The 16,749-nt window shown below is 42.3% G+C and overlaps 1 protein-coding gene across 4 annotated transcripts in view; it reads left to right on the top strand.

Moving 5' to 3' along the window:
- Positions 1–5,401: 5,401 nt before the first annotated feature.
- AGXT2 (alanine--glyoxylate aminotransferase 2) overlaps positions 5,402–16,749 on the top strand; it is a 36,429-nt gene continuing 25,081 nt past the window's right edge. The window contains exons 1-5 of one of the 4 annotated variants that reach the window (XM_069492617.1): positions 5,402–5,729; positions 11,457–11,545; positions 12,746–12,930; positions 15,236–15,359; positions 16,636–16,730. In XM_069492617.1, coding sequence (XP_069348718.1) covers positions 5,645–5,729; positions 11,457–11,545; positions 12,746–12,930; positions 15,236–15,359; positions 16,636–16,730 — 578 coding nt within the window. In that variant the 5' untranslated portion in view covers positions 5,402–5,644. The remainder of the gene's footprint in view (positions 5,730–11,456; positions 11,546–12,745; positions 12,931–15,235; positions 15,360–16,635; positions 16,731–16,749) is intronic. The other 3 variants (XM_069492615.1, XM_069492616.1, XM_069492614.1) reach the window with 3 other exon arrangements.

The following is a 16,749-nucleotide window of genomic DNA, read 5'->3' as shown; positions in this document are numbered from 1 at the left end:
AGCATAAAGTGATATATTGTTGCTATTTTAATTTCCATTTCCCTGATTAATTCATCTTGTATTTGCATAACTCATCTCTACCTGCTTATCTTTCATACCATCTTTGCCATCTTCCAAGTTTTTATGCCCAAATCTTAGGGCTTCTCTTCTGGTCCATTTTTCTATTTTTCTGTCCTTGCCCCAGTGCTCCACTGTTTTATTACCACACTTCATACACAGTCTTATTATCTGGTATATTAATTCCAATACCACCATACCTTTCTTTGAAATTATTCTGGCTACACTTGGCCATTTATTCGTCATATGAATTTTGAAATGAGCTTATCAAGTTTCCTAAAAAATCATATTGAGAACTAGATTGTGATACATTTAATTTATGGATTAATTTTAGGAGAAGTTATATCTTTATAAATATTGTGTCTCCCTAATCATGAACATGATATATCACTTTTTTACATTGATCTTCAATAAAACTTTATACTATTCTTCAGAATTGTTTGCATGTGTTTTATTAGATTCATTCCTATGTACTATATAATTTCTGTTGCTATTGTAAATGCAACAATAGCAACAGTTTTTTTTTTTTTTTTTTTTTTTTTTTTGTTGAGACAGAGTCTCACTTTGTTGCCCAGGCTAGAGTGAGTGCCATGGCGTCAGCTTAGCTCACAGCAACCTCAGACTCCTCGGCTTAAGCGATCCTACTGCCTCAGCCTCCCGAGTAGCTGGGACTACAGGCATGCGCCACTATGCCTGGCTAATTTTTTCTATATAGATTTTTAGTTGTCCATATAATGTCTTTCCATTTTTAGTAGAGACGGGGTCTCGCTCAGGCTGGTCTCGAACTCCTGACCTTGAGCAATCCACCCGCCTCGGCCTCCCAGAGTGCTAGGATTACAGGCGTGAGCCACCGTGCCCGGCCAACAGAATATTTTTTAAATTAAAAATTACTAAAAACAGATAATTTTTTAAAATTATCTTGTTCTAAGTGATCGTTGCTGGCATATAGGAACATCCACTGATTTTTTAATACTGATCTTGCATCCTGTTATTAGTTCTTACAATTATTAGTTCTTATAATTTGTAGGTTTCCTTGGATTTTCGATTTTTACAACTGAATCATCAGAAAGTATTAATATCAACTTTGTTTCTTCTTTTCTTGTCCTCATACCTCTTATTTCTCTTTCTTGGTCTATTTCCTGGGATAGGGCTTCCAGTACAGTTTTAAACAGAAGCAGGATAATGGGCATTCTTTCTTGTTCCTGACTTGAAAGAGAATGCTACTCAAAGTTCACTATTACATATAATGCATCATGTAGATGTAGGGGCCAACGGAAAGCTTCCCCTTCACCCTCTGAAGTCTCACTGAAAATCACTGACAAAGGTAAATTAATAGGAGAAAAGGCATACACAATTTTTGATCATAATTTTACACGACGTGGGAGTCTTCAGAATGAAGATCCAAAGATACAGGGAAAATCATTGATTTTTATGCTCAGGTTTAACAAAGTATGGACAGCCATGTAGAAATATGACTGAACAAAAAGTATATGATCTAACCCTAATAGGCTGAGCAGACAAACTCGGCAAGGCCTGTCTGTCTGGATTCTTGGCCTCTCTGTGCAGCCTTCCTTCCTTCTGGGTATGGAGCAGAACCCTCTATGGAATGGGCACCCTACAGTCAAACAAGGTAGATCAGATAATTTCTTTATGGCCAAGTTTTACACAGAAAGTCAGGGAGAGAGTTAGAGTAATGTTTTTAGGTTTTATGGCTGGCTTTGGGGAAAGGGGGTTCTGGTTCTGTGATCCACCTTGGGGAAGAGGAATTCTAGTTTCCATGGCTAGCCTCCGGGGAGAACGAGGGGCCAGAGACAGGAGGACAGGAGGGCAGAGAGATCAGCTCTGGACTCCAAAAGTGTTTACAAATACCCTTAATTATGTTAAAGAAATTCCTTTATCGTCTTAGTTTGCTAATAATTTTTATCATTAATTGGTGTTAAAAGTTTTCACAATCTTTTCTACATATATCAATATGATCATGTGGCTTTTCTGTTAACTAATATGTAAATTATTACAGAGAATTACTTTAAAGAATATATTTCCAGGTTAAATTACCCTTGCATTCTTTGGATAAACCTCACTTGTACATGATGTAATTTTTTTTAATTTTTTTTTTTTTTGAGACAGAGTCTCTCTCTTTTTGCCCTGGCTAGAGTGCCGTGGTGTCAGCCTAGCTCACAGCAACCTCAGACTCCTGGGCTCAAGCAATCCTTCTGCCTCAGCCTCCCGAGTAGCTGGGACTATAGGCATGTGCCACCATGCCCAGCTAATTTTTTTCTATATATATTTTTAGCTGTCCAAATCATTTCTTTCTATTTTTTAGTAGAGACGAGGTCTCGCTCTTGCTCAGGCTGGTCTCGACTCCTGACCTCTAGTGACCCGCCCGCCTCGGCCTCTCAGAGTGCTAGGATTACAGGCATGAGCCACCGCACCCGGCCTTTGATTTTTTTTTTATTTCAACATATTACGGGGGTACAAATGTTTAGGTTACATATATTGCTTTTGTCCACCTGAGTCAGAGCTTCAAGCGTGTCCAACCCCCAGACGGTGCGCACCACACCCATTAGGTGTGAATATACCCGACCCCTCTTCCCCTCTCCCACCTGCCCAACACCCGATGAACATTATTAGATGCAATTTGTGAAGACTATATCTAGGATTTTTGCATTTATAAGATTTGGCCTTTTTTGCTGCTTAATAGCTCATTTTCTGAAGTGATTTATAAGTTAGTATCTTCTGGGATTGTTCTACTTCTTATAATTCTATCAATTTTTGCTTTTACAATCTGAATTATTCAAATCAGCCAATTCTCTAATAATTACTATAAGAACAAGATATAATTAAAGATCCTTGTCACATAATTCATTGTACCTGAGGTCCCCCAGTTTTGTTTTGTTTTTCTTTCCTTCAATTCCACGACTGCTAAATGAGTTAGAAAAGGGAAATGATTACTTTGGAAAAGTTGTTATTTATCCTCCATATCTCTTACTGGACCCTGTTTTGTCATCGACAAGTACCTGGGGGCGAAGAGCAATGTTCAGTTACACTGAGGACTTAACTGAAGCATCATTGGTCAACCTGTGTGCAAAAACCCTCCCCCTACAATTATTAACATGACAAAAGAATCCACGTTTCCACAGTTGCCAAATATTTTTTTTCAAAGAAAAATCTCAGTATTTCCCTCCTGATGAAATATATTCTGTGCCTTCAAAGTTATTCATTATCTGAGAAATAGAGAATTTCAGGGCGTGGTGAGAGACTGATGCTTTGCCCTTCCCACTAACCATTGTGTAAACTGGAGTGGTTCCTCAGCTTCTCTGGTTTCATGTAAAATGGAGAAAATGATACCTGATTTGCTCAAAAGAGAGAGAACGGAGCGACTCAGAGCAGATGTCTCTTAAAATCCCTTGCAACTCAGATGTAACATCTGTTTAATTGGAGTTTCATCTGTGAACCAAGGGTAAGATCTTGGATTGATATTCCAAGTGATTTCTAGGTTGAGGATGAAGATCGAGAGGGAATCTAAGTTTCATCCTCATTCCAGTTTTCAGATTCAATGGATGTCATGAAATTCTACAGAGACCAAAAGAGTGAATATCTTGGCAAAAGTTTTGTGCAATGTTAGTTGAATTATGAATTGATGACATCTTATTCGGCTGCATTTAAAATGTACATACATTTTGACTTAGGAATCCTTCTTCAAGGAATTTATCCCAAGAAAAAAATAATTAGTCAAGTGCATGAAACTCTCTGTCCTAAGATGCTGTGAACAATCTAGTTATCCATCAAAAGGGACTTATTAAATAAAATGTGTGGAGACTTTCAGCTTATGAAATGGCATGTATATACACAGATATACACATGTAGAGAAATATTTCTGAAAGAGCGTTTACTAAAACACAGTGGTCAGATTTGCTGTGATTTATACTTTCTTTTTTACACTCTTCTAGACTTGAGTTTGTTTGTTTTAACAAAAGCACATATTATGTTAAGGAAATCAGAAAAAATTTTTTTTTCTTTTAGATGAAGAAGGCATAACATCTCAATTCCCCCCTAGAAGTTATTCCAAATGTACTGTTTTGCTTCCCTGGTCTAGGCAGATCCTGATGTTGGGTACCTATCACTGCAACAATCTCTAAATTTATAGCCCAAGAAAAATCTCAAGTCAAAAGAGACGACAGCCTACGGCATTCACAAAGGCAAAATTGACCACAACACAGCAGGGCTGAAGAGCACATGCCAGACCTCAGGAACTCAACATGTTCTCCCTCGGTCCAACCACAGCACAGATTGTGCACCCTCGGGAGAGGCTGTGTGTCCACTGGCCTCAATGACATGGGTCACTCCTGCAGCAATTGACCAGCCAGATCATATAATCTCTCTCTACTGCCCCCAAAGCAGAATGGGCTGGGAGCCCACGCAAAAGGGGATAATTTACATTGAATTTAACATACTTTCTGTGCTTACCTGGTACCCTCTCCTCCTGTGGGCACTCCTGGGTGTTGGTGAAGAATGTAGCCAAGGCAGTTGTCCTCTCTACAGGGTGAACCAAGATTAACAACACCCACCTAGCCTCACTCATTTGACACCCTAGTGCTGGTTGCCTTTGTCACTCACTGTCCCCATTAGGCACTGCCATGCAAAGCACGGCTCCTGTTCTGAAGCAATGGGAAACCTGGAAGAGATAGACTCATAGCAACTTGGTTGGAGCTTAAAAACATAACTCTAAGTGGGGGAAAAAAGACACATATTTTACATATTTGCATAAATTAAAATATTTTCACCTTAAACAATACACGTTTCAGAAGAATACGTGCCAAAAAAAGAATATATATTAAACACACTTGATAGTTGCTATGGGAATTGGGGCTGAGGTGGCAGGAATGGAATAAATGGGAATTTAAGAAATTAAAAATATAATAAAAATAAAACACACTAACTCCTCAGCTCTAAACCATCTGCCTTCCTTGGGCACCTCAGGGGATGCGCAACTGTCCAGAGCCTTCCCTGGCTCTTTGGCGCCCTCTCTGCCTTCCCTCTCAATGCCTCTTCCCCCATCGTTCCTTCTCTCTCTCTCTAAGACCCCCCAAACCAATTTCGATATTCATTCACTCATGCAGACACTCCCTCTTGCTCTCTTATTCACACCCCTTGGTTCTCCTTCTCTGACCCCTTCTGCCACACCCATCACCACCCTGCCACAGAGAGCAGCTCACCCTGATGTGCCACCCTGATGCTGCGCAGAACTAACAAAACTAATCCAGGTGACCTTTGCTCAGTCGGCCTGCTTTCTTTCCTCTTCTCTTTCGTCCTCTCTTCTTTTCTCTTCTCTTCCTTCTCTCTCTCTCTCTCTCTCTCTCTCTCTCTCTATCCCCCCTCGCCCCCACTCTCTTTCTCTCCCCCCTGAAACATTGTTGCTAGCAGTGGGCGGCTCTGGGACTGGCCTAAAGCCATTGGCAGTCACCACTGCAGGATTTCCCTTCTAGAGCCACCTCCCCCTCCTAGTTTCAAAGTCCAGCAGGCCCCTGAGCAGCTGGAGACCATCCCGAGGCTGATTCCATGCAGCTTTGCTTCCTGCCTGGGAGAGATGACTCTAGTCCCGAGACATGTGCCAAGAGCCTTGGGCCTGGTGACCTCTCCCAGGACCCCCAAGCCACGTCCTTCCCTGAGCCGTGAGTAGAAACCAGGGGAATGTGGATCGGCAGAGGGTTCGTGAGTGGGACAAGCCTGAGGTCTGAAGCCTGTTGCCTGGGATTCTGGAATGTTAGGCCTGGGTGGGGTCTTCAAGACCAGGCGTGGAGCACAGAGGTCTCACCCTGTCACCAATGCCAATATTTTGTAATGCCTCCTTTTGTCCTGAAATGAAATTCATAGATAATGAAACACAATTTCAAAACAATAACAACTGCAATATGAAAATGAAATCAATTCGAAATCAGGTATTAACTTCTATATGTAGATGCCCAGAGATGATTATTTTAAAAGGCATAAAGCATCCTCACAAAGTGCCACCATGGCCCTAGGAAGTGGGGCCACCCCTCAATGCTGATGAGGAGACTCTGAGAAAGGCTGTGATATTCCCAGAGTCCCCCACCCCCTTCTTTCCACTCAGACTCTGCTCTCTCTGCAGCAGAAGCAGAAAATGTGGGGAGACCTGAGGGAACCAGACAGGTAGCTTTAGGAATTATACCCCATGTGCTCATGATTAGCACATGATCTTGTATGGCGAGAAGCCCACCACCTCCTCACCAATTTCCCCGTGCACACATGAGCTTAAGCAGCTGTCTGCGTGTTTATGTGCCATAGTGGGATCCTGAGTCCTACAGGTACAAGGGACTCTTACCCATTCCCTCTCATGATCAACTTTGTCTGCATTTTCTCCTCTTCCTTCCCTTTTCTCCCTCCTTCCTTCCTTTCCTATTTGGTCTTTTTCCCCCGACAACTGCAATTTTTTGAAACTTAATACATGCCTGATACTTTAAATGCATTATCTCCTTTCATCTTCAACCAAACCTGTGAGTGAGTACTATTTTCCTCTTCCACGGAGGAGGAGACAGAAGAATAAAGAATAATTTTGAAATGTGATCAAAGACAAAAACAGAGAAGTGACAACTTGGGATTCAAAGCCAGGTCTGTCTGACTCCAAACTCAGACGGATTCCACCAGGCACTGTCTTCCCCACCCCAAGTCCTGCTTCGATTTCTCTTTCCCCTCAGTCGGATCTTTTGCCCGGAACATCACTTAATTCCATTTTCTCAGAAGCAGCTAAAATGATACCCAGAGTCTCATGCTCAGTAAGGAGGAAACTATGCTGAAAGTACCAGTCCTGGGCACAGCAAGAGAAATGCCCTGTAGGCTGCCCCTTCCCCTTTCCTACCCCAGCCGCTGAGGGTTGTGGAGCTGGACTGATGGTGGCAGTAGGTGACCTAGAAAAGGCAGGTGCCTAAAATCTTGATCAGCTCATTGGGGACTCCTTACCGTAGGTCCACCAAGGAAACCACACAGAAAAAATAATCTTGCAAACCCATGCCGCATAGACATGAATGCCACACTTGCTTGGCACCTGGCCTTCCAAAAACCTTTGGGGACTTTATGCCAACTATTTTCTTACCTTCTATGCTTGCTTGTGTTTGTTCATCCAAACACACACTCATTGAGCACACCCTTGTTAAGCACCTGCTGTGTGCAAAGTATGCCTTCAAAGTATTTGAGCATATATTATGCACCAGTGGTGCAGATGTAGCCACAGTGAAGACAAAGCCCCTGCCCTTGTGTATTCTAGGAAGGAGACAGAAATAAATAGATAAACAAGTGAATATGTTTTTTTAAAAAAAGTACCCAGTAGAGATACATGCTATGAATAAAGCCAAACCAGGGTAAGGGGATAGAAAGATAAAATAGGAGGAAAGGGAAATGGGCTACACGAGACAAGGAGATCACCATGTTTTAAGTGTTGTCAGATATGCAAAAATAAATAAATCACAATCTTTGCATATACCTACATACTTACTGTGTGATATTCCTATGCATAAAACACTCAGCCTTGTTTATGTCTGATATGCACACTTTGGGCTAAATATGTACACAAAGTTATAGAAGCAATCTATTTTTAGAATAAAAGAGTGGATAAAATATTTCAATGGTGCCTTCTTTCCTATAATTAGCTAATGAGTATGAAATTTATAACATTTCCAAGTAGGTGTGGTGTGTGCTCCAATGTGCCATTTTCCTAACATATGCCTTCTCCCCCACAAAGCAGGGCTGCACGGGAGGGTGAAGGGATGGTACATATGCCCATTTCCAGCTAGAAATTTCCCACCTCCTGTCAAACCTTTTCTTGACTTTTTTTTTTTTTTTTTTGTCAAGACGTTTTCTTGAAATTTTTTTCTTAAAAAAATTTAAAATTAGCCCTAAAGGGAGGCCTCCCACCTTCACCCCTCCAGGCAGTCCCAGCTGCATTGGGAAGCATTGATTTAACACAGGCCAAGGGCCTGCAGGGGAGACGGCAGAGCAGGCCTACTCCCGACAGTGCAGAAGGAAGACCCAGGGGTGTCAGACCCAGGCAGAGCCCCTGCTCGTGAACAACTGCCCCTGTTCAGCTTCAGCGAAAGGGCAGATGCTGGAAGGCCATTGAGGGAGCTGAGATAATCGCCAGCAGGGTGAGCAGGTGGGCAGGGTCCGGGGTGCAGAGAAGCGAGGAAGGCGGGGCAGGAGTGGAGGAACTTCCGGTTGGAACAGCCTCGCGCCAGCTTCTCTGCAGGGAGGCAGAGCACACACAGGACAGAGGGGTCCGCCGCAGAGAAACAGCGGTGTTAGAGATCATGGCGTGGGCTGGACGATACCAAGCAACAATGACAAGTGTCCCCTGCGACGTCCTGTAGGATGCGGACCAGTTTGTGAAGGGAAAAGGACCCGCTCTGAGTGTGAGAGCTGCCAGCTCCAGCTCAGGGGAGCAGATGAGAAGTTTCTCGCCCAACCAACCAGTCATTGCCCCTCACACATCCAGGCCCCAGCGAGGCTCCACCAGCCTCTGTGAGAGGGGGCGCCTCAAACCCTCAACGTTGCGAGGGGCCTTCAGGCTGCCCAGGCCTCTCCTTCTATCTGCCACTGCCTCCTCGGCTCTAAGGCTGATAAAACCTTCCTTTCCTAACTCAAGAGCTAGGAGCTAACTTAGGAGCTATCCTAAGCGTCAGAGGAGATACCAGATGTGACAAGTTTATTTAAAGCTACCCAAGATGCTATACAGAAATGAGACATTATTAGCATTTTAGTAAATCACACTGTGTCCATCGTATATTTTCAAGTATTTTATAAGGTTTTTTGTTTTGGGTTTTTTTATTATTTTTTTCATTTTAAAGGGTGAGAAAGCCTGGTAAATACTTCCTCTGGGTTGAAAACTGGTTGTGGATGTTGGGAAAAGCTTTATTGTTACAAAGAGAATTTCCCCTAGAATTTCCAAATGCTCATGAAAATTGATTTCTCACACTTACCTTGCCCAGTAGTTTTTCCCTTTCTGATATCATGATTTTGGGGAAAGGAAAAAAAGTTAAGGTAATCTGCTTTCTGTAGAACTCCATGAGAATTAGGCAGCTGGAAAATTAAATCCAGCTACTCACTTGGCATTTATTACGTAAGAGTAGTCCTGTTCTCCAAATTGAATTTCGCCTTTAAACATCTTGAGTTGTTCATGTGAACTAAAGTGGAAATTGGTGAATTGAATTTAAGTCAATCAGTTAAAACAATAAAAACAAAAAAGAAAAAGCCTATTCAGAAATAGACCTAGGATTTAGTTTTATTAACTCAAATCTCAGTTATCCCTTCCCCCACTCTACCCTAGCTCTGTCTTCCCCCACTACACACACACACACACACACACATACATACACACACACACACACACACACACTTTCCAAGAACTCAAGAAAAACTTTATTAACCCTCAACTCTTAAGTCATCCTCAAGACATAGGCTATTTTGAATGAAAAATGCATGCAACTATCTAGATATTTAGATTTTAATTTTTTTCTGGCACATAATGAAAATAAAAGCATTTTTATGTCTTTTTGTCCATCATTTATCATTATTCCTATTATCTTTGAGTTTTGGTTTTTTATTGACAGTCAATAGATTTTGAGGTATTTTCTAGTTTTATTTATTTCACTTATTGACTAATTCTTTTTCCTATTTGCTTGCTTGCTACCTGTCTCTATTCCTTGCTTTCTTTCTTCTTTCTTCCCTACTTCCTTCTTTCCGTTATTCCTTGGGGCAGAAGTTTATGTATTTCATTTGGAACTCTCAGTCCATCGTCATATGCTTATCACGTTAGCAAATGAGTGAATGAATAAACCTGTCTTGACTGTCTAAAATTCAGGATTTTTTCTATCAAGTTTTTCTCTTTAACTCCCATCCCCCTCTAACCTACTTTCATAATTCCTATAGCCTTGGAGTCAAGAGAGCTTACGGCCTCTGCAATGGGAGACTCCAATTTTGCAGGTGGGAAAATGACACTGAGGAAGTAAAGGGATTTTTAATTCGTAGAAACACTCAGAATTTTTTTTCCATCTCAGAAGAATAACTAATGCAAAGAGACATGAAGAAAAGCTTTCAAAAGGTGAAATTCTCAGAAAACTTAAGCTATCTTTTCTTGTCATTTCTACTCATAGATAGCCAAAAGCCACTTGCTTTTAAAGTAAGAGCAAATTAATGACATTAGTGATAATTTAGAGCAGAAAAATGAATGGGATCTCTTTGAAAGAAGATATAGTCAGAGCTGTTACTTTCCAACTTCATTTAAAAACACAATTGATCACTATGTTTCTCAGGACTATGACTTCATAGCCACACAAAACGCCAACATTTCTTTCACACCTTCAAACCTTCATGCTGAGTAAGAGACATCATTTCCTTAGTTCTTTCCACCTGTACAATCATTTTGATGTTGACCTTAATCTTCAAAATTAGAAGCATTCTTTTCCAAGAGTACTCAGGTCTCTAGAGATCTCTTCCAGCTCTGACGTTCTGATTCCATTATTTGATCTGTTGCTATGGAGAGGCCAAAGTCAGCGCTGGCAGAGAAGGGAGAAGGTGGCTGATGAATGAGTGAAAAAGAAGGTTAGGAGTCAGAAACTTGGAGTTTTGTTCTTGTTCTTCAGATAACTAGCTTGGTGACCTTAAATTATTAATAATTTACCACCTTAGGCTGATTTCATCATCTATACCATAAGCATTTTGACACACACCAAAAAATCTAACATCCCTCCTAGCTCCAAATATTTAATAACTGTGATTCAGCTTCTCTCTGTGCTTTGTCATGGTCTTGTGTTGGCAGCCTTTGTTTTGGAGGGAAGTTTTATCTTCCAGACCCATTTGTATGTATTTTTAATACAGTACATTGCCGAACACCTGTCTCTCCTCATTCCTTGCAAAATTAATTCCATATGTATTGAGAGCCAACCATGTACCAGGCACTGGCTATGCAAGAGGCTTCAGGCACTGGGCAGCTCAGAGCCTAGAAAGCACCTCTATTAGCAACAAGGATGGACTCCATCAATACACTGCATTGGCAGAAGTTTTGTCCACTGAAGAGAGAATCGACATGGCAGAAGTAACATGGCAATTTACCTGGACTGAGCTTCCCAAGCTTGTGAGGGACTGCAGTAGATTTTTTTTTTTTCCTGGATTAGATTCAAGAGGAACTATCTTTTGTTTTTTCCCCTCCACAAAATGTGTTATTGAGATACTCAGTTTTTACATCCAAACCAAAGGCTGATTAATAAAATGATTTTTAAAAACTAAGAAATAAAATCACCCAAGCATTTTAATTCAGGTAACTATAGGTGCTTTTCACAAACAGACCTATGCCAGGCTTACTGGAGGATCCTAACTCACTTCACTTTCAGTAGGTGCTTCCTGGACATCAGTAACCAAGCTCAGTCTTCATACCAAACCCAAAATGCCTCCCTGTGACTTCACGCCTGAAAGATACGAGGTAAGATTAGGGGCTTTAGGAAAACCCAAAGAGGTACTTTCTTTTGGGAAGTCTCAATTGTTTCTTAGAGTCAACAATAAGTGGGGGTATACTTTAAAATAACTAAACAAATGTAATTGGAATGTTCCTAACACAAAGAAATGCTAAATGCCTAAGGTGATGGATACCCCAATCACCAAGATTTGATTAATTCACATTGTATGCCTGTACCAAAACATCACATGTACCCTATAAAGACACAAATATTATGTACCCATAATAATTAAAAATTGAAAAAAAGAATGATCCACAAATGGCCCTGCTTGCCACTAAGCTATCCCATCACAGATATTCTATCCTTTAAGTCATTTAATACTGGTGTAAGAATTGGTGTGCACGTGTGAGAGAGAGAAAGAGAGGACAATAAAGACCATGCATGACGATATAAGTGTGTCAGGGAAATACCTACATCACAAATGCGCTGGCACACATTTGCTTTTAAAAAAAAATGTTGTTCCTTTCTTGACTTATTCATGTAGCAATGCATGATCTGGTCTTCCTGAGTCCTCCATTCCAAAATTATAGAGTTATCTTTTTGTTCTCAGTCTAATAAAAAGTAGACTGGTGCGTGCATGCGCGCGCGCGCTCTCTCTCTCTCTCTCTTCTCCCTACCCTCCCCCAACACACACACAATAACTCCTTTATTTTACAGAATACTTGCAGGTTAGAAATTGCAGAATCAACAGAGTCAAGAGGGACCCACAAAGAAGGGAAGAATGGGAGAGAGATTTTGTAATAGAGACACAAACGTCACCAGCACTTTATTCTTATTTTTTAAAAAACCACAACAAAAACGACTTATTAGTTCAGACTAATTACTTATGAGTTCAGATATTTGCTTCCAAAATCCATTTTTAATAAGCAAAATCAATTCAAAGCCAAGGCTTTCCATTGAGAGGTAGAAACTCCAGCCCCTTTCTTCGTGTTTGATCTAGAAAGGGACCGAAAGGCTACAAATCATAATTTCCCCTCCTTCGGAGGAAGGGCTTTAACTTCTTGCCAGGAGGGTATTGGGTGAGAACACCCACCTGTGAGCCTCTCTGGGGCAGCATCGCCTTGTGCAGTTCCCTAGAGAGACTAGGCCTGTTAACCTGACTGCTGATGATCTAGTAAGAAATGCAGAGTTACAGAGAAGGGATTTATAATCTTGCTTGTCTGCAGTCCCTTGCCTACAACCGTGTCCTGGAGATCCACAAGCAACATCTTTCTCCTATGGCAACAGCGTATTTCCAGAAGCCCTTGCTGCTCCACCAGGGGCATATGGAGTGGCTATTTGATTCTGAGGGGAACAGATACCTGGATTTCTTTTCCGGAATTGTCACTGTCAGTGTCGGTCACTGCCACCCGTGAGTATCCTTAAAATCCCAGGGTTTTAATTGCAGAAGAATATATGGAGGAGAATCATGTTAGTGACTCAGAACCCCTGATTCATTTACCCCCGTTAAAAAACATCTGTTACAGATCGTGGCTGACATACTCCCTGCTATTTCCCGGGTGTAAAATCTTGACCCTGTACTTTTTCTTTCCTTGACAATGCAGCAGTTTGTCGTTCTGATTGTACATGCACTGTGGCATGTGCCACGTGGCTGGAGCTGCGGTGCACACTGGTCATTAGCAACAGCCCCCTCAAAGAGAGGGATGCAGGGACAGGCAGGGAGTGAAAGGCGGGTGGCTCTCAGAGAAACGGGGGGCAGATATGTGGGATGAGAGATGATGAGAGATGAGAAGTGATTTCTAGCCTGACAATCTTCTTCATGGACTCTGAGAGATGCAAGAGGAAAAAAAGTATGATAAGAGACAGACACAATCCTAGCTGGAAATTCACCTGGAAATGTATTGGTCCATTCATCTTCAGATTGTCCACAGTACTGATCATCAACTCACCTATGCAAACGCCCTTTGGCGCGTTCTTCTGTGGTTCTTTTGGTTTCTGCACAGCCATCTCATTGTCTTTAATAATCTGACCAATAAAACTCACAGGAGTGGGAAGAAAATAAATCAGCAAGTCTAAAACAAATTGAATAGGTTTGGCCCTGCTGTCGAAGCAGGAGGCAGAGTCAGGGGGTGGGGAGTGAGTGCCTCGGGGCCCAGCCCTCATCTCTTCCTCCCCGGCCTTCTCTTACCCCCCCCCATCTCCAGAGGCACCAGTCTCATGCAAGATCCCAGGGAGCATTCAAAATAAATTTCAGATTATTTCAATTTCAAACATAGGATGAACAAACATAAGAGAAGTAGAGAGAAATGGAGCAGAGAATGATTTTAAACACTCTCATTGAATCCTCCCAATAACATGTCACACTGCCCCTGTTAAGAGACCACTGCACTGGCTTTCACACCTCAGTGCTTCTCCTGATCTCCGTCTGATCTCTGGACTCTGGGTGTCCCAGCTCCCTTTAGCCCGCAGCTTTTCTCTCTTGACCGCCTCCCTCCCTTACGTCCCACCATAGCATGGGTGCCACCCACCTCCCACCCCTACTCATCTGGTTACTACGCTTTCAACAGCATTGCCCAACTCTACATCTTCAGGCTTGGCCTCCTGCCAAGCTATAATAACACCTCTAATAACCCAGAGAGAGCGATAAGATGCCCTATATCTCCCACTGTCACCTAGGATGCCCTTTGCCCTGTGACATTCCGCCATCAGCTCAACTTCAACATTTCCAAGCCTAAATCTATCATCTCCATAAAACTGTTGCAGTTCACATGTGCATTGATTCAAGGAGTGCATATGAACCTCCTGCTCTGGAAAGTCCTCTGCTAAAAGCTGGGGAGCTGGACAACTGGCCATAGTTCTCAACTAATCTTGGGGTCCCCCAGTGTTCCAGACAAGAATGTTGAAGTCATCTTTGACTCTTCCTTGATTTCAATTCCTGTAGCCAACCTGATGCCAAGGTCCAGTTTCCCTTCTGCCAAAACTCCCCCCTTGCTAGCCCCTCTCCCACTAATTCCCACTAACACTAGTCTCCTCCCGTACCTGGAAAGGCCACCATGTCCACCTCACTTGTCTACATTACCAGGCTTCCTTCCCCATCTCATGCCTCATGTGGTTCTCAGATATATTGTGCTAAACATACTTTTGTGAAGTATCTCTCCTTTTTAAGAGTTTGCTGATACTCCACAAATTTCTACTAATCCTCAATATGAACCTTCGATCCTTCAAAGATTGTGGCTTCATAGTTACAAAATGTTCATCAACACTGACCCAGATACTGGAATCTTCTTTGAGGGAAAAACTGTTGATCGTATATACATGTGCTTGATGAATCTACAGTTCTTTAGAAAAACAAAGTGAGAAGATACTCAGACTTATAGCAAATCATCTCTATTTTCCAAAGTGTTCAAAGGATGGTTAACAAAAAAAAAAGCATAGTTAGAAGAAATTCCAAGCCCAAAGTCCCTCCTAAACTAGGCATTTCCTTTTTAAAATCCCTTTGAACCCTTTTCTCAGTGAGGAATTCATTACCTTTTGAGGCAACACATCCCATTGCTGGACACCTCTAGTGGTTACAGGAGATTTTTCTGATGTGTGGACGAAACCTGCCTCTTGAAACTCTGAGAGAAAGCGGTGTGCTTGGGCTCGATGGCCAGGGCGTGTGTTGGAGGGACGCGCCCGAGGACGGTACAGGTAACTCTGCTCCTCTGCTCATCCAGGAAGGTGAACGCAGTGGCACAGAAGCAGCTTGGCCGCCTGTGGCACACCAGCACTCTCTTCTTCCACCCTCCAATGCACGAGTATGCAGAGAAGCTTTCGGCACTTCTTCCTGAGCCTCTTAAGGTACGATCCACGCTCTCAGCTCGAAGGGACAGGAGTCTCATGATTCCAGGGGAGTTGCCCTAGGAAGCAGGAATATGGGCAGGGACTTTGGTCTGTGCATTGTGCATCCGTAGTGGTGAGCTGATAGCTATATCTGAAAGCAATCAGATAGAAGATAGGAATTTATGAATTGCTGGTGAAACAAGTCAAGGTTCACTTGTGTCATTTCTTAGCCTCTGCCTCTTCTCAGTCGTTCTCCTCACCACGTCTTTGCAGAAATCACTTACCAGGGGCCCCAGACCTCCTGATGGTCTCATCAATGTCTTCAAGAACGGTTTTATCTCTTTGCTTCATAGCCTCTCTGCAAAGTCATTTGCATTTCAAAGAGTGGAGCCTTTTCTCTTCTATAAACGCCAGTTCTGTTCATTTGGTCTAAAATACACTTAGATATTTTTGTTAAATGAGTTTTTTTGCATTTAAAATGACTGAGTTTTTAAATGGAATTGAAATGTTAAAATGTTGGCTACAATTTGCATTTAGGCATTAAATGAGTTAATATATATGAAGAACCCAGAACAGTGCCCAGTATCTGGCATTAACTATTATTATTTTACTATGTTATCTATATTATCTAGATACATTATTTACTATATTATCTAGAATAGATGAAGAAACTTGGAATAGCTGCAACCTGAGTCCAGCCCCAGATGTTCATGGAAGCACAGAGGCAGGGAAGTCAGCAAAGTCATAAACACAGGCCTCCCAGCCCTAGAGTCTAGAGGACAGAGTTCCGTTTAGTTCTCCCCATTGTTTTTTTCAGGCTGAGCTGCATTTTTTGTTTGTTGGCTTGTTTTTCAACATTTGCACACACAGCACAGGCAGGCAGGGACAGTCCCCGGGGCCAGGGGTCTTGCCACATCCCAAGCCTGCAGAATCAGGTGGGGTAGGTGAGGTTCAGGAGCTGAGACCCAGTCCTCGGTCCTCGGGCTGCTCAACACTAACCACAGTGTGCCTCTCAGCAAGTCTCCCAACCTTAGCATTTTGCAGAATATCAGAAAGCCCAGAATGTTTCATAGCTGAGACAATCTCTCAGCCATTTTTGCGTGTGTAGCACTTCACAGCGGCTCAGTGAAGGAGGAGCTATAGAATTCACGGAATGATGAAACTAAGTAACCTGTACTGGACTGAAGGGAACTCTCCTTAATAGTTAGACCTGGGGCACACAGTGATTTTGAATGAATTGGGCACTACGGAAATAAATTAAAGCATGAGTCCACGTGTCTTCTGTCCTCTCCAGGTCATCTTCTTGACGAACAGTGGCTCAGAAGCCAATGACCTGGCCATGCTGATGGCCAGAGCACACTCAAACAACTTGGACATCATTTCCTTCAGGTAATCATGCCCTGGAATA

The sequence above is a fragment of the Eulemur rufifrons genome, chromosome 17, assembly GCF_041146395.1.
Source record: "Eulemur rufifrons isolate Redbay chromosome 17, OSU_ERuf_1, whole genome shotgun sequence".
Taxonomy (NCBI): Eukaryota; Metazoa; Chordata; class Mammalia; order Primates; family Lemuridae; genus Eulemur; species Eulemur rufifrons.
The sequence above is the reverse complement of the archived record's forward strand: the minus strand, read 5'-3'. Positions and strand labels throughout refer to the sequence as shown.